Raw genomic sequence first — 18,951 nt, 5'->3', positions numbered from 1 at the left:
TCTAAGGTAGGAAGAAATTGCCATAAGGCAATATGCCCGCTCTTATATGTATGCATATAAATTTGATTTGCATATAAAGTGTTAAATAATAAAAACCTTAAAAAAAATACTCTGATTTATTTTTGTGTAAGTCAAACTTAAATACCTAATATGTCATTAAACACAACAATAAAAAAAGTAAACTTTTGTTTTCGGAAGTTGTGGAATTAAACTTTTTGGATCGTATTTATTTTATTAAAGTTTCATCGTTCTTTTATTTCTATAACTTACTAAAAATGTTTCAAAACACGTTAAAATTTCATCACTGGAGACAATAATAGCGAATTTTAATAAAATAGTGATCCCTCTTTGTATTAATCAAACTTTTTTATTTTTTCTCACAAAACTAGTCAAGTATGTATCTTATTCAATTATTAAACAAAATATATGTTTGCCAATTTGCGAAAAATGTATTTATCTATCATATAAAATGTTTTTCTTCTGTTGCTCCTCAAAATTATTGTTTTAGTGTTTTAAGTCATATTTCGTTGATTGTCAGAATCTAATATTTTAGATTGTGAATGTATTATATATTGCACTTTTATAGTATTTTACAAAATGCATTGTTTATGAAAACGTGTTTTAAGTATATTTATTTTACTAAAAATGTTGATACTTTTTTGGTATAATACCCACTGTTTTTATAATTTCTTCTGTAGTTTTACAATATAATAGATTTAAAATAAATAATACAAAAAAACAAATAAAAATGTGTTAATATAATAAAAATTAAACATATATTTGATCTAGTTTGATCATTTAACAGACACAAAAATAGGGGTGATTGTTTGTATGTCTTACCTCGATATTACATTCTAAACATTAAAAAAGTTAATCACATAAAAAAAACAAAAATAAAAGTAAAAACTTAATGCATTTTGCCAGGGAAAAAAATGTGACTTTTAAAATTAGATCATGTACTCGTAGTTGCACTAGCAATCTATTTATTTTAAATATTAAAAGGTTAATATTTAAATGCAATTTTGATATATAATTTTATTTTATACTGGAATTTAACTCCGAAACTAAGTAAAAACCTGATATGTAAATAATATAAAACGAAATAAATATTTTACCGTTATAAAATATTCATAAAGTTATTTTATCTACTCGGGCGGAATGTAATCTGCAATAAAAAATGCAAGCTACATTCCAACTGCAATGCTGACTCCAGTTTCATAAATATTTTTGGAGAGGTATAAATAAGAAATTGCACAATCCGCTTTACTTCCCAGTAAAATAAATACAAAAATACCATTTATGCTAGTAATTTTAGTAGTAATTTTATCTCCTTGATGTTTTTTTTTAACAGTAGACGAGGGACAAAGGAAAATAATTCATAATTGAATTAACAAATAAAATTCCGAATCTTGTTAGTACCTTTGAATATAAACAATCAGTAATATTATTTTCTTTCGATTTGTATTTTAAATTTAAATTATCAACTGTGAATTGTATTGATATGAAATCATGTAAATAAGTATTTAATCATGTAACTAAAGTAAAAATATTTATTAGATTTAACATTGAAAATCACAAGGTTAGTAATTCATAAATTGAAAATTTTTTATGTGCAACAAAAGCAGAACATGTTTTTAGAATTGACATACCTACATATACAGAACCCACATTTATTACATTATGCGTCTACCTGCGGGCAGTTTTTGCTTGTATTGCGATTTGTTTGTATTTAAAATAATTTTAAGATGGCTAATTATTATCACATTAGCGTTTCTAAACAAAAGAGGTATTGGAAGTTTACAAAAATGATGAGCCGACGACATTGCCTCGATAGCCGGTCACACATAGATGTAAAAAACGGAGGATAGACAAGAATGGAAACGTTCATAATTCGAAAGAAAAATTGGGGGATCTAAAAGCCATGCATACACCAGCAGCTGTTTAGATCTGGGGAACTCTCTATCTGCTGCGTACAGAGAAAGGCTGACTTAATTATTCTTAAGGAATATTTATTTAATTATACTTTATTATGTTAGTTCATAACATTTTAAGAACTAATATAAACATTTAATTACAGAACTATTTTTTATAAAAATTTCTCCAGAATATATTTTTTTAAATTAATTTTAAATAATTTAATTTCTTTTATTTCTTCAGGTAACTCATTGCACAAGTTCAATCCCTTGTACAATGGGTTTTGAGATTCTGTTTTTTCTCCTTATTGGTAATCTTACCTTTTTTTATCACTACAATACGACATAATGTACGACATTGTTCTTCTTGCGGTGCCTTGTCAGGTCTCCCCGACGCGATGTTGGCGATCACTACAACGAAAGCATATGTATGTATCTGTCCTGCGCTACTTTTATATTTCGCAGCCAGGACATTGTTAGTTGAATTTTATTATTTGTTTTTATTTTATTCATCCCCTTAATTATTTTGTGTATCAAAATTGCTACGTTATGTTTTATTTGCTGTTTTACTGTGAGCAAGCCAATTTTTTTTTCGTATTATTTCTATATATATTAGAATGCATATTTCTTTGGAGTATAATCCTCATCGCCTTATTTTGAAGAATTTGCAAATTTACAATTTCTGCTCCAATACATAAAAAAAAACTAGAACTAAGAAGGTAGAGGACGTATTGACATATGTCAACATGTCTCCAATGACTGCTATTTTATTTTTAAAAAATAAACACAATGTATCGATAAAACATCGAAAACAAAATGAGTATTATTTTTTTTATTTAAATCTTAAAGTAGGGCACACATATCATACATATTGTTATGTGTGTTCTAATAATAACATTACAAATATATTTAATTTATAAATTGTTTATCACATATGTCTTGATCATTATTTTAAATTTTGATATGTTTTTTTCTTCATAAATATTTTTTTCATTTCGTAATACTTTTTAATTGCTTTAAATAAAATTGAATTTTGTGACTTTGCCTTTTTCCTAAATGGAAGTCTAATTTTGTTCTTTTCTCTAGTATTGTGATCGTGTTCATGCTGGTTCCGATCAATTTTTTTCCAAAATTCTGTTTTTTTATTAGAGTTTATAATTTTATGAACAAATATCATTGTATTGTAAAATATTCTTTGTTTATATGTTAATAATTTCATTTCATTTACCATCGACTTTACCCTCGTATATCTGTTTTTTTTCAAAATGATTCTAAAGGCTTTATTTTGTAATACAGTTAGTTTATCTATGTTTTCTTTGTTTGATAAAAATAAAATGCTACTACAGTAGTTAACGTGTGGTTCAATAATTGCTTTGTAAATAGTTTTGCAGGAGTCCTTATCAATAAATCTTCTGATCCTTCCCAAAATTGATATTTTTTTTGCAATCTTATTTATTACCATCTTAGCGTTTTGGTGAAATGTAAGTTTTGAATCCAACATTACACCTAAATATTTAATTTCAGTGACTTCATTAAGTTTTTCATTTTCTATTACAATTGATGGTGTAATTTCTATTCTTTTGTTTCCTATATTCATATATTTAGTTTTGTTAACATTTAATTTTAATTTATTAATTTTTAGCCACAGTGATACACTATTAAGATCATGATTTAGTCTGTCCATAATTGTTTTATAATTTTCTCCCGATATATATATTAAGGCATCGTCTGCAAAGAGTCTTATTTTTGAATATTTTAATGTTTCGACAATATCATTTATGTATATAATAAACAAAACCGGTCCGAGAACCGATCCTTGTGGTACTCCCAATGAAATTTTGAGGGGCTCGGAAATTTCATCATTCACCTTCGTTATTTGGTATCTATCGCCAAGGTACTCTTCGTATTATAGGGTGGCCGAAGAAGTGACGTCCAAAGGAAAAATATAAGTGCCTCATGTTAAGGAATATTCGAATCACCCCCATGTATGTTCCACGATATTGCATAATTTTCGGCATAAAATTGATTTGTGGAAGTTTTTTTTTAATATTTTTTTTTTGCATCTTATAAAATTTAAACTGCGCTTTTACGCATAAATTAATCAATTTTGTTACACCAATGAAACTAACAAAAGTTCTGACCTAAAATTGAGAATTTACATTTGAGCGAGTCAGACTCAACATTAAATTGAAAATCTGAAAAGGCAATATCTTTGTTTTTGAATATTTTTAAAAACTGTTCTAGACTCTCAGCTTCTCAGCTTTTATCATAATATAAAATAAAGTAAAACTCAATGGGCACTGAAATCAGCCTTCAAAGATACTGAGGCGGAAAATTCTCAAGATAGTCATTTAATTAAAAAAAATAGTTATTGAATTTTTGTATCATTACTAAGGCTAATTATGATAGAAAGCGTGTAAACCAACATTTTTTTTTAAGAAAGCTACGATCTGGAAATTTTATGTTTAATCATGAATGTTTTCTGCGGAATGTTTTCGGACAAATTTAAAAAGCTGAACGTGTGGTAAAAGTGTAACAGAAAAGCTTTTAGACAATTAAAAGAAAAATTCTTGCGTAGGTGTACGATGTGTATTTCTGTAGGAGGCCGTTACTTTGAAAAACCTTTTGTAAATAAATTTATTTTCATTACGATCAACTGTGTTTTATTAACTCAATTTAATAAAAATGTAAAAATGTAATAAATATCACAAAAAAAAGTTTTTTCCCAACAAAAAAAAAAATGTATTTTTTGTTTGTTAACACACTTTTTATAAAAATTAGCCTTAGAAATGATAAAAAATGCATTAAAAAAAAAAATCAAATAACTATCTGAGGAATTTTCAGTATCTTGAAGGCTGATTTCAGCGAATAATAGCATATTAAGTTATATATTTTTTGGTATTATTATGAAAGCTGAAAGTCTAGAGCAGTTTTTAAAGTTATGCAAAAACATAAAAATTGCCTTTTTTATTTTTAATTTAAAGTTGAAAATTCAAGTCTTACTATCTCGAATGGAAATTCTTAATTTTAGGTCAAAACTTTTATAGGCTTTATTAATGTTACGAAGCTGATTATTTAATGGGTAAAAGTACAATTTAAATAAAACAAGATACAAAAAAATCTAAACCAATCGGTTTAAAAATTTTCAAAAACCTATTCTAAAAATCATTACTCGAAAACTATGCAATATCACGGAACAAACATGGAGGTGATTCGAATACCCCTTAACACGAGGCACCTACATTTTTCCTTTGGACGTCACGTCTCCGGCCAACCTGTACACAAATAATAACGCGAACGATTAATTTATTATTATATTTTATAAATTTATTGTATAAAATAAGTAAACATATTTAATAATAGAATATGAAAACGGAGGTTCTCTGTTTAGGATAGTCTTCATCTAACGTGGCTTAGCCTGTTCGAAGGTGGAGATTTTTTATCTTTTAAAGTATAAGTAGTTCTATATTTATAAAAGAATAACAAAAAACCTAAAACTACTGAATTATAAAGGCCTAGCTAATCAAATGTAAGACATTAATAATCGTTATTATACAAATATAAAGTATATACACGTGTCAAAAATACATGCTACTTAAACATAAATAATAAAGTAAAATATATGAACACAAATATAAAGTAATATAATACATAAAAATATAAAAATAACATTTAACAATTATATAAAATAATACGATTAGTGAAATATATTAAAACACAAAAAAAGGAAAAAAAAATGAGCAAAATGTACCTTTGTACTGGAAAAAATGATACATAGGTAAGTAGTACAAATATACATTCATTACATATTTTAATACATTCAAAGAAACATACATATTACATCGAGCAAAACTAAAAACACGTTTGTTTTCAACAAGAGAAGGGTCGATAATAAAAAAGGACTTCCTCGGTGAACATAGGTAAACGATCTGAAAAGTATCGAGTAGACAAAACAAAAGTAATGTGTGCGAAGAAGGAAGCATAGTCCAAAATCCAAAGTGTATCAGCATCTCGCTAGAACAGCTGCCTAACATCTATCACCATATATCCATACATATATAGAGGAACTCCCGAGGCGTTACCCAGGTCTGGTCAAACAGACGTAAGAGTGAAAAAATCGTACAGTTAGCCATCAGGTCAACATTTCACACTGGTCATATGACCCCTGTTAAACCATTCACTGTTTTATCTTCGACCCCATCTAACAGAACACAGTGCCACAGTTTTAGCCGATTTATGGTCATCTCCACACGCACTGCCTGAGGGGAGATTATAAAGTGTGTCCTTAAGTTCCCTTTGCCCGAAAAATATTTGTACGGCTTGACGGTCAAACACCAAGAACTCACTGAACTGTATCTGATAGAACGTACCATTTCCTATCTATTCTGTGATTAATTCAAAGTTGCGCCTTGTATCATAATCCTCAGTTCGATAAATCTCCTCTCAAAAGGTAACAACTGTATACTTACATATTCCATATGCTTTCTCCTCCTCACATTACGTTTAACTATCGTCGTTTGGTTCAAAATATATCTGAAGAACTCCTGCGAGCATAGGAAGGGTCTTGTAAAAGTCAGCAGTCAAAACCCTCTGTCTACTTACTTATCAGTGCTAGTCAGGCCATCCTCATGTTGTCTCTGACATTGAAGGCAGATTTTTTTTACAGGTAATGAGTTAAGATGACAATATGCGCTTGCTCTGAAAGACGCAATGACAATTAAAGTTTGTATGTAAAGTTGCCTCTATTAAAACAAATTATTCCCATTTATTTTTTTTTCATTGATATCGTAAAATTAAATCAACATGTCAGTAGAGCCGGCTTTGTATACCTCGGTAGAGAGAGATTAATGAAAACCAAGTACATACATATATGTATCGTCTCAATACGTAGGTACCGATAAATAAAGCGTTTATTTTAGTCCTCCTGTCCCGGTCTCAATGAATGCATGACAGATCACGTGGTGACGAGCGGGCGTGATTTCGGCTTGCAACAAATGATTGACTCTGAAAGATCTGGACAAAGAATTTATTGAAATAATAACTTATATTTACATGTAAGTTATTAATTAAAAATACTTCCACTTATTATTTTGACCAATCAGCGCTTTCACCCTCAAATGGATAAAGAACTGGTAAATATTATACAGTGAAGGGATAATTTATATATAACTAAATATTATCTTAAGTGTAGGTACATTTAAAAAATAAGTTGAAAGATATACAATACGCAATACTTCAATGGAACAGAGTGGACAAATGATTGAAACATGTGTTGGCGGTGTACTGTAAGAGAGGATTCTATTCTATGAAAAACATTTATTGTTTTATTACAATGAACAGGGTCCAACTAAGGGGGCTAATAAGGGTGAGTTTTTGAATTCTATCTGCTAATTTATGAATTGGTCAAACAAATAAGTGGAAGTGTCCCGAGTATTTTTAATTGCATCATTACTATAGAATTCCAACAAGAATTGTAAATAAATAATTTAAATCAAAGAAGAATTTATTGTTAAAATATTTTCCCTACGCGCCAATGGTTTTGAAAACGATTTTTATTTCTTGTATAGAGCTGCTATTCTCATCGTTAAATATCTTTTTTGCGTGTGTATGTATGTATGTATGTATACATGTGCGAACAAATTCTTTTTCAATGCGTTTGTGTATAATTTTAATACGAGTAGTTTGTAGGAAAGGCCGCGGGCGACTTTACCCGATCTTGTATTTGCTTGGGGCGAAAATAAATAATAAAAGTGGGCCACTACGGCGCCTGCTCCTGCGGCGTGGCCCGAGGCGCTGGGACTGCCAACAATGAGCCGCACCGTGCGAGGGTCCCAGGTCAAAATGCGATCCTTCAAGCGTGGGACGGAGGATGCGAGAGCTATACCTACCTTATATTTTAACATGGATAAAAATATCATTTTAAAGCGTCAACTTTTAATATGTAAATGTACGCTATCCACGAAGAATTTAATGAAGACCGATCATTTCTTTTCTTGACTTACTTCATTTGACCAGATAAATGTATTGACTGATTGAGAGATTGAAAACCTTCATGCGAAGGAAAGATTAAAGTCAAAGTTTTTGAACTTTAGTTCGGAACAATGTTTTATATATACATCTAAAGGTCTGTAGACATTCTGGATTTCCTCCCTAGGGAGTTATTTAGATCTAAATTTAGAATTATAAAATTTAAAAATTGTTTTCAGGCGTAGCCTAGTAGGTGAAATATATTTTTATTCTGTTTTTAGTATTTTACAGTGACGTATCTAGATTATTTTTTAAAACAGTTTTTTAATGAAAATCCTTAGTATTTTAATTTGAAAATAAGTAAATAATTAACACAAGGTTACATTATAATATCTGTGTCCGAGCAGATTAAGAATACCCTGTGGGTGAAATAGAACCAGAATCCTAGACGAGTGCTTTCGTTCGATGGCTGCTCTTAAGTAAAACACTATAAAAAGGAAATCGAGTGGAGATAAGTTCACCTCGTAGTGTAGTGGCTTTGATTCCTGGAAAGGTCAACATGAAGTATTGATCAAGATGGTTGGTATTACGATATTTCGTGTTTCTCTAGCGTATGGCTGATCACCTTACTTTCATGCGTAATATGATCGGTATACGCTGCATTAAGTGTGTTGATTCAATGCCCCATACACAATCGGGTGCCGACAGGGGTATGATGACGATGATGATTAAAATTACGTAAATTATTTTACCATTAAATTTATTGCAATGTATTATTTTATAAGGTACTTATTTTGTGTGTTGTTTTAAGCCAAAACTGTTTCGTAAACAATGTTTAAATATATTATATCTCATTACCTGTACCAACCCATGGAAATTATTATATGTAACTTAAATCCAACCTTGGACAGCAAATGCCTTCATATTTACCAATTTAATAATACCCACACAATCATTTGTTTTACTTTTGACTGTAATTAGTAAAATATGCGCTGGATTCACTAGTTGCATAAACACAAAACCGACACAAAATAATATGATTTATGCATACATATAGCGAACATACCAGGCTTTTCTTGTCATTCAAAATTACCGTGTTTGCATTACAGTATGGTTGAAAACAAAACAGGGCAGTGGTTTAAATATTGTGTTTTTACAGCTATGGTGAGGCAGCTGGAGATTATGCGAGAGCGTCAGATCCTGTTCAAGTCTTTGAGAAACAAGTATGCCAATGACTGCATGAACCTCCGTGTTTCTGATATCAATGAAAGGATCCTTGCTCAGGCTTCGATGTTCGCCGAAGCCGCTACTTCCTCGGCGGATGAGCGGCCGGGAGTTTCCTGGGCTCAGGATACTCGTCAAGCAATCCGCTATCCTAACAACGGATTCAGTAAGTAAATGAATTATTTAATATTTTTCAAGCATTTTCGTTCCAAAACCAGGTTGTTCGTTTTTCATTAGTGGTTAAAATTATTATCTTGTAGTGTTCTGTATTTATTAAACACTAGCTTTTACCCGAGCTTCGCTCACATCGTATTCACTAGGGAAAAATTAGTTAGGTAAATAATTCGTTTTATCGTTTGGCAATAACAAATCCTGATGATATAAACTATTTTTTCGGAGAAAAAGTTGTTTGTATCGATTGCCGGTCCTCCAACTATCGTTGTGAATGCATGCAACCACGCCGATACGTTCGTCTTTCGCGACGTAGCATCGTTATATCTCCGTACAAAACCAAAATGAAAAGCAAATCAAACTAACCCTAGGAAACAGTTTTTTTTGACATCCCACTTAAACGCTTGCTCATTTTCAAATAATGTTCTTAAGAAAAATAAGTATCATATTTTACTTCTCACCTCTCTGGCTATCCCAAAGCAAAACAATATGTCATTCGTTATCCCCGTTGAGGCGTGAAGGAAACACAAACAAACACACTTTCGCATTTATAATATTAGTTTAAAGTATATATATATATATATTATATATATATAGATAAATAAGTATACATAAATGAGGATATTAGAAGCAACCTAAGAAATTTCCATTGAAGGAGTTACAGAGATATTTGCGAAAAACTTTGAAAAAAGAATTGTGAGATTTCTAATTATGATTCACTAACTTCAAAGTTTTTTGTTGTTAAGTATTATAATTTAAATCTGTTTTTTTCAAGATTTAGAGACGTTTTTGAATTACGCTATTATTTAGGTAGGAAAGTTTTAATATAAATTTTAATTTGGAATCAATAACTAATTTTCCGTTTTGGGTGGAGATTTAAAATTTTTGTTTCTAATACTCTCAAATATATTCAAACGCGCTGTAGGTATTCAGAATTTTCAGAGCGGCGCGGTGGATAAACATTTATCTTAATTGGTAACCTTATTTTTCATGCGAGAGGTCACAGGTTCGATTCCCGACAAGATTTACACGAAACATATTTACAAAAGTATCATTTATCATTGCATGAGACATCATTTTGCCTTTGTTTATAAAATCATTAAAGTATTTCGCAATGAGGAAGTTCAGTGGTACGGGAAATTTGATTAAAAAAATGTTTTCTTACACGCGTTAAAATTACAGCATTTAATTAAACATCAAATTTTCTCCGAAAAGTTATTAAAACGATTTCCGGCTTCCGGGAAGCCAACTCACTTATCAGCAGAACTCTCCAAATAAAACTTGTGACGTCGCAGGCAATAATTGGTAAATAAAAAAAAAAAACATATTTATAAATAATATTTAAGGCGTTGAGATTTCTCATGATTAACAATTGTTTAATTAAACAAAATTTATTTTGTTTAAATTGTCTAGGGTGGGTGCTTTAGTAATTGGACATTTGAAATGTAATGATAAAAAATAAATAAATGTAATGCGTGTACTTTAAAAGAAAACACACAAAAAAGTGTATACATATTTTATGGTGGAGACAAATTTGTACGTATACTTATTTTTGACCATTAGATTTAGAGATACTTTAAAAACGATAAAAAGCATTTTGTATTTGCAATTCGTTTGAAATTTAGTGCACACATGCTTTATTTAACGAATATTGTGACATGTTTCGTATTGCAATATTTAATATTCATATTTTGATTGCCACATTAAGCCCAGACGAACATAAATATTGCAACACATTATGTACTATACAGATTAATGTTAATTTAGTTAGAAGTTTGTGTTCAGGCGGATGAAGAATACAGTTCATTGTGTGGAAAAAAGCCAGAAACCTGGCTGAGTTTGTCACCGATAGCTGCTCCCGGGTAAAAATCCCGAATAAGGAAATCGAGTGAAGATAAGTCCGCCTCGCAGTGTAGTGATAGGCCTACCATTCTCGAGATCCTGGGTTCGATTCCTGGTAGAATGGATATAAAACATCGATTTTAAAGATGTAAACTGCAATAATTATTTATTCCTGGCCTAGCACACGAAATGTAGGTCTAATCACCTTACCTCCATGTAATAAATAATCGAAATACACTCCAACAATGTTTTAAGTATTTCCAAATGCTTGCAGACTGGCTGAATTTTCTCCCTCAGTTGTTCAACATTTAGATTTGTTGCAACAGAAAAGGAAAACATTTTTGAGAGGGGAATATGGGAGTCTAGGCATTTACAGGGTTTATGACCTGTCATTGGCTGATTTAAGTGGCCACTTTACACACTGTGTAACATTCACCATTCTGCCTGTGTTTGAATATCCACATTTACCCAACTCTTCCATTTGTTGACTAATGTGAAGTAAAAGAGCTGAAACCTTTATCATGTGGGTGAGATTCATCCGGCTGAACCAATTCGCGTACTAGGCAACGCCTGATAACAATTTTCCGATTGTTTATACTTCTTCTTTTACCGGTAATTCAACAATGTTTTGAGTATGTCCAAATGCTTACAGACTGCCTGGATTTTCTCCTTAGGGAATTATTCATCCTTAGTTTTGTTGAAACAGAGAGGGGAAACATTTTTGAGAAGGGAATGTTAGGAGGGAGTCTAGGCATTAAACCAGCCAATGACAAGTCATAAGCCCTGTAGATGTCTAGACTCCCATATTCCATTCTCACAAATGGTTTACCTCTCTGTTGCAACAAATCGAAATACATCCATTTGGTTTACAAATTCAGTATCCTGTACACCATTTGGTTCTGAAAGGGGAATGATAATGATGTTTTATATATTTTTATTTGTTGATTTACAAACGTACTTACATATTTATATATAGAATAGAAGTGAAAGGAAAAAAACTGTAGACAATTCACGTATATAGGTAGATTAGTAGTATAATTTTTTTTTACATTTGCAATTCACAATTTGTCGCCCAACTAGACAATAGTCTGTTCTAAGGCTAACTAATTGTGAATTAAGTGGTTTGCAATGGAACATAGTAATGATAAAGTTAAAAGAAAAATTACACTTAGCATCAATAAAAAATTAGAAATTTATTTTATGTTAAATTGACCGCATAGCCTGGAGTATTTTTGTAGTCCTGTGGAGCACTTGGTTATATTGACTTTAAACGTATTCAACCCGATTGTGGTTTTAAAGAACTGTCCAACTGACTAGTTAGTTTAACAACGTTCTTGCACTACGAAACACGTCTCAATAAGGAAATTCAGTACTACGGAAAATTCGATATAAAAAATGTTTTCTTTTTTTGGTAACCTTTGGAGCATTGTACTGCAAGTTTCAGTCAAATGGATGAAAAATGAAAAAAATTAACTATCGTAAATGTTTAAATGACGTCACAAGTTCTGCTAAGTCAACCAATGATAGAATGTTGTGGTAGATTTCCTGTTTCTAGGAAGCCAACCCACCAATCAGAACTCACCGAAGAGAACTAGTGACGTTACGCGCAGAGTAATAAAAAAAAAACAGAAAATTTAACAAAATCATGGGGATGGTAATACCATACATAAAAATACACAATTATTTTTTTGGCATAGTTCTGTAGTATTTTAACAAATAAAAATATAATTTATAAAACACGGAATGGCGTCATGGTTAAATTTTTCACATTCAGTAATAATTTAAACTGTATATTATGTACCTACACAACATGAATCTCGTCAATATGACTAATCAAGATTCAATATATTGTATTATGTATAAAATGTGAAGTGTTTTAAATATCTTCATTGATTTTTTTCCTTTATTTTTTTGATATTTTCATTGTGATTTCAAATTTAGGTTTTACAGAGGTCGATACCGCTAAGGCAGGAAGCTCCAAGACTTCGTCATCTTGAAGGTTAAGTTTGCTGCCGTACATTCGTGTTCAACCCAGTCATGTTCCTTGCAAATGGTGTAAGATGTTTCCTTCCATCCAGATGCATCACAGCTCAGATGAAGACTAAACGGCTTTATCAAGAACATGAAATCATCATCAAACGCGAATTGACTGGAAACAGCCCTTAGATTCTAAAATCTTCAACAGTCTTTAATTTGTATGAGACAGAGACCCAATATCAAACGCTATCGTCTGTTGTTTTATACTAATTATTTCACAAATCAAAATTTTCTGTTCTCACCGATTTGACCCAATAACTAAAATCGCAAAGTGGCATTGTTTACAGATATTATTTCTTTATTACATCAATAATAATGAATTGTGTATATTGTTAAATATATTTGATTTTTTTAGTCAGCTTAATTACTATTTTTTTAAAGCAAGTTAGTTACTAGTATTTCCATATTTTATCTTTCACATATTGTTGTATTCAATACATTTATTTGCACGTACAGTATTTATAATTTTAAAAAATCATTTTATTTTTTGATCGAAGATAAATTAGTATCCAAAGCATCAATTGCTTTACAATTATTGTTCAGTTATCCAACATTTGATTGATTTATGTTGGGATGTCTTTCTTTCTTGATGAAAATTCTCTCAGGCAACCTTCATGGTACCTTAAATAAGGACATTTATTTGACGTAAAAAATGGACTTACTATGCAAAATATCGTTCAACTTGTTTTTTTCTAATAATCACATACAAAATTGTTATATTATTCATAAAGTAATGGTTTGGTCACCACATTAATAATATATTACTGTACTTTTTTTGATTGATTAATAAGAAATAGATAAAATTTAACTATGTTTGACTTGATGAAATTAAAACGTTTTTTGGAATAGTATATTTATTTGACATTAAGGTTCTTATTTATTTAAATACTTTCATTTGAATTGTTATATCCTAGATTAAAAAATAAAGATTTTTTATAATGTCAATTAGTTGTTTTAAATTATTAAATTGTTAAATAAAATAATCAAACTAAATACGCATCCATTTTCTGAATGCCACATTTAATTGTTTGTATTGTGTAATGCATAAAACAATGCTTATTATTGTTTAAATTAAATTTGTGTAATTAATTATTAACTTTAAATCCCAAAGATTTATTTACTACATAAATACTAGATGTTTACTCTTTAATGTTATAAAACATATTGGTTAATTAGTTGGTTATCCTGAGCCATATCTTTTAATGTGTTCAATTAAATATACATATTACGCATGTATTATTTATCCAATTTGGGTAAATGCGTGCGAAAAAAACAAACTGCATTTCGTTTCAGTAAATTCTGGAATATATTTTGACTTGACTCTTAAATTTAAAATTTTTAAACATATTTCTGGTACATTCACTTCCCGGCGCTTCAGATGACTTGCCTTATTTGCTTTGTGATATGATTCAAAATGGGCAATTATTATGATTTGAACTAGGAATTTCACGTTTATTGCTAATGCATCTATTTGGTATTGAAAAATGTTTGACTGTGTTAATTTTTTAATCAATTGCCAAAGTAAATTGTTCTGTATTGCTATGGTAAAAAAATATATTGAGGTATCGATAAATTTGCCAAATTTAGTATTATTTTGTAACAATATTATTTATTTGGAAAGACAACAATTAATAAAAATAGAAATGTTCAGATAAGTAAAGAATCATTAAATTTTAATTATGGTGAAATTTCTTACTTTTTTAAAGAGTATAAATATCTATTCATAAAAAGTTGACCATATGTCTTTATAATATCAAATGTCAATATACATCCGTAGTTTTGATATCTTTGTCAATTAAACTAATATTGTTGAGTGACGGACTGATCTTGACCCTGCCTTCGTAATAAGGTCATATTAGCGGCATTGATTATATTAAGCAAGTCTGTATGAGCTATTGCAAGGATAATTTAAAATAAAAAACATATTTATTGAATTGTAATGATTGATTTTTATGCCGGCGATACAAACTTATATGCACAAGTGGCTTGTTTTGCGAATAGTTCTGACAATGTCACGACAGTATAATATTATCGTAGGTACTGCTGACTTGCCGTTGACGTGTTAAGTAACACCTGCAAAAAGTCCTTAAATCGCCCTCAAATCGTTAATAAAAACAGCGCAGCGTCGTAGATTGAACTGTTTTATTTGATTGACTTTGGAAGATAACAAGATGTCTTCAACTACACGCGTTGAGTGTCACCATAAGAGCAAAGTCATAAAAACACTAGCGCCTTCAATTTAATTTAACCCTTTAAATTATTTTTTAATTAAATATTTGAAATATGTTCATTTAAAAAACATTTATGCACTGATTTTTATTCCTACCCTTAAAATGCTTAAGTAGTCAAATAAATAATCAGCATTATAAGGGACTTATAAAATAGGTTCTCTTAAAAGTATTTTGTATAAATTTAGAAACTAATGTAGTTTGAACTATGCACACTACCGATCAATTAATGTAGTTAAAATATTGAATTTTTATTGTTTTTTCATAATATCAATATTCTTATTAAACGTTAGTAAAAATGTTTTGAGTTTTAAACTGGATTATAAAAAAATATGTCAAAAATATTACTATGCAATATAAAATATCATAATGGTTATTAATTTGTTCCCTGCATGATATTCGGTAATATGATTTTCCTCTTCGAATTGTTTTTTGTAGGGGTAAGAAACCTAAATATTTTTTCTTGCATCGATTTGAACCGGGTTGTAGTTCCGTGGTAGTATTGTGAACTCGCGGACCAAAGGTCTGAGGTTCAAATTCCACTCTAACTACAACTTGATTCCCATTTTTCTAGCAAAAGTTATTTATGACTTTATGAAAATGGTCTGAAAATTTAAATATTTGAGTAAATAATAAGAACTCAAGTATTTCCTTGTTTCCATATTTCCTGATGTTTTAAATGCGTACTATCCAATAATATATCCCCCATAATATGTGTCATAGAAAATTCAATCAGTAGTAAAATACAAGTAGGTATAAGTATATGTGTGTATAACCCATCATAAATATATTTAAATTAGAAACATACATACCAGTTATTCTAGATCTTAAGACGTAAAAAATATTATATACTATTATATTATGGAATTCTAAATGTTACAATCTAATAAACTAATGGAAAATACATATTTGTTTAATTTATTGTAATTTTTTCCTTGTAATTGAATTACGTACCGGACAGTATTATATGATGATTCAGAATATAATGAATCAACAAAAAAAAATTCAATAATTTATTTAATATTTACCCCTGTTCTTCCTAGCGATCTAATGTTCAGCGTGTTAACCTACCATGCGATTGGTTTCCAGTTTAATTACCGAATGGTTGACATGAAATATTTTTAAAGGTGTTATTTTACTGGAATGTTTTTAATTCCCAGGACTGGTACCTGAAGGGTTGTACTAATCATCTTACCTTCATGTAACCAAATGATCAAGATACGCAGCGCTTGGTCGTCCAATGCAGTGCCCTACGTCCCAAAAGAGCGGAAAGGGAATAATGAATGAAATTATCATATTTTTATGTATTTATTTACGATATCAACAGTAATCCAGAAGGCATAAATAGTACAAAGGAAAACACATAAAATAAAACCAATAACATGTATCCACACATATAAATATAAACAAATACAGAATGAGAGGGTATGTTTGTGGTGTGTGGTATGTGGGTTTTATTAGGTGTGTTTGTATGTTGTGGTATAGAAATTCGGGGGTAGTTTCTTTATCTACCAGATGAGTCAGGTAAAGTAAGAAACAAAACTAATCTTCGACAATTACTTACTTTTTCACCAGATGTGAAATTGCGCACAAGACCAAATTTCAAACAAAATGAAGGCATTCACCAACTAACATTAAATCCTGTAAATATTTTAACCTTCTCAGAAGACATTAAAATAAATTAAAACGATGTAAATTTAAATATAAAATGCTATCTTATCCAAATAAATCTCAAGAGATGAAGTAAATACATTAGTAAGAGATTTTATATAATATCTTATGCAAATAAGAATTTAAATAACGAATAGATCATTCAACTGTATAATAGACGAGCTGAACCCGCCAATGCTTTGTTATTGCTAGATTTGAGACTGTAGTCGTATATAGATTAAATAGACAAAATCGTAAATACATAGAAATTAAGTTAGAGCTAAGTTTTTTAAGGTATGTTTACGTTAAACTTTACTTTTACGTAACCATAGAAACAGGTTCAGTGTTCTTCAATAAATCTATCGACATAATAACACACACAGACGCACCCCCTTAAATTATGACATTTAACTAATGCCCAAACGCTGTCATGCCAAACGCATATTTCGTCGTTTTTTAACCGCCAGCCGGGTTTTGACGTGATATTGACATTTAATTCAAAACCAAAATGTCTGATTGTGTCTAAAAAGCGTGTAAAAACCATTCGGATAAACGTAAAAAAGATGGTATAACTTTTCATTAATCAGTAGGTGTCCCAGGTAGTCGCTTAGGATTAAATTTTAAAACATAAAATAATTTATTTTCAAATTTAAAATTCTTTTTCAATTGTCAAACTCTGTTGCAAACTATGTTGGTGAATATTATTTGATCATAACAAAAAATCCAGTAAATAAAAAAATGGGTAGAAATAATCAGGAATTTAGGAAAGGCATCTGATTGGGATCCGTTAAAAACAGATGTTTGTAAACATTCATAGCAAACTTTTTTTATGTACGAAAAAATAACATCCTTCAAATTTTTTAGCATATGTATTCTTCTACCCTGGTAGGTTGGATCAATAAAATATTTACGCTCCTATATTTTTTTCAACAAATCTATTAACTATTTAATCAAATAGAAGATTTGAAGAGCTATAAAAATCCCATAGTAAAGCCCATCATTTTTTAAAAAACCCCACGTAAATTGGTCTAGTTGTTTTTTAGTATATCGAAGACACACGAACATTGACTTTTATATTTATTAGATTTTAAAAAATGTTGTAAAGTTAATCTTTTTAAAAGACAAAATTTGACCCAAATCACATTGCAGAGTTGTGAATATTGAAAAAATACATTTACGAGACGCGTTTCCACCTCGTATAAAAAATAGGAAAATATCACATACTACGAATACCGATAAAAATAATTTAAATGGATTTATGATACTTAATTGTATTTTCGAAATCAATATGGATAATGTGGAGAAATGTTTTCATACAAAAATGTAAAAAATAAATTTAATAAAAATACGTTGCTAGAAAAACGAAGCATGTTTGGCCTTGGTAGTTGTGACGTCACGATTCGTGACAACGTTCTTAATAATTTGAATCGCCAGGAACAAACAAACATGAATTGTGACATATGGCGACGCGTCGCCAATGGAATGACCGTTTTTGCGAGAATTCAAAATTAGAAATTTAAAAAATATTTTTATGCTACCTACTAATAATTAGCAAATTTTTTTTTTTATTAGACCTTTTACTTTTAAAAAAAAAAGTGATATTTCCCTATTTTGAGACTAATAATATCGGCAAAGCGCTGGTATTCTACTAAGAGCTGCGATAGGTATCAGTAGGTCATAGGTATAAATATTTATTCAAAAAACTGTCGGCTGCCAGTGGTGGCGACAAGCGGGTTGTAAATCTGCTTCTGGATTCGGCTAAATCAAGAAAAGTTGCTGTGAAGATTTGAAGACGAAGTGGCAGAGTTATCGGGTAGAGTAGAGTTAAACGAGAGTGTTAACTGTTTTTAATCAATGTTTTATTTATATATCTTTAAGTGGCGTAATCGAGTTCTGAGGGTTGCCCTCTTAACTCCATG

General features: G+C 30.0%; 1 protein-coding gene across 3 annotated transcripts in view; it reads left to right on the top strand.

Annotated features, from left to right (window-relative positions):
* The window catches only part of twz (BTB/POZ domain-containing protein twz), a 194,749-nt gene extending 178,463 nt beyond the window's left edge, over positions 1–16,286 (top strand). For 2 of the 3 annotated variants that reach the window (XM_088235059.1, XM_088235062.1), the window contains 2 exons: positions 9,040–9,270; positions 13,059–16,286. In XM_088235059.1, the coding sequence (XP_088091185.1) occupies positions 9,040–9,270; positions 13,059–13,114 (287 nt within the window). In that variant the 3' untranslated portion in view covers positions 13,115–16,286. The remainder of the gene's footprint in view (positions 1–9,039; positions 9,271–13,058) is intronic. The other variant, XM_088235060.1, reaches the window with a different exon arrangement.
* The last annotated feature ends 2,665 nt before the right edge of the window (positions 16,287–18,951 follow it).

The sequence above is a fragment of the Micrasema longulum genome, unplaced genomic scaffold (assembly GCF_059751315.1).
Source record: "Micrasema longulum isolate JH-2025_06_02 unplaced genomic scaffold, ASM5975131v1 h1tg001319l, whole genome shotgun sequence".
NCBI lineage: Eukaryota > Metazoa > Arthropoda > Insecta > Trichoptera > Brachycentridae > Micrasema > Micrasema longulum.
This window is presented reverse-complemented; position numbering and strand designations above follow the sequence as displayed.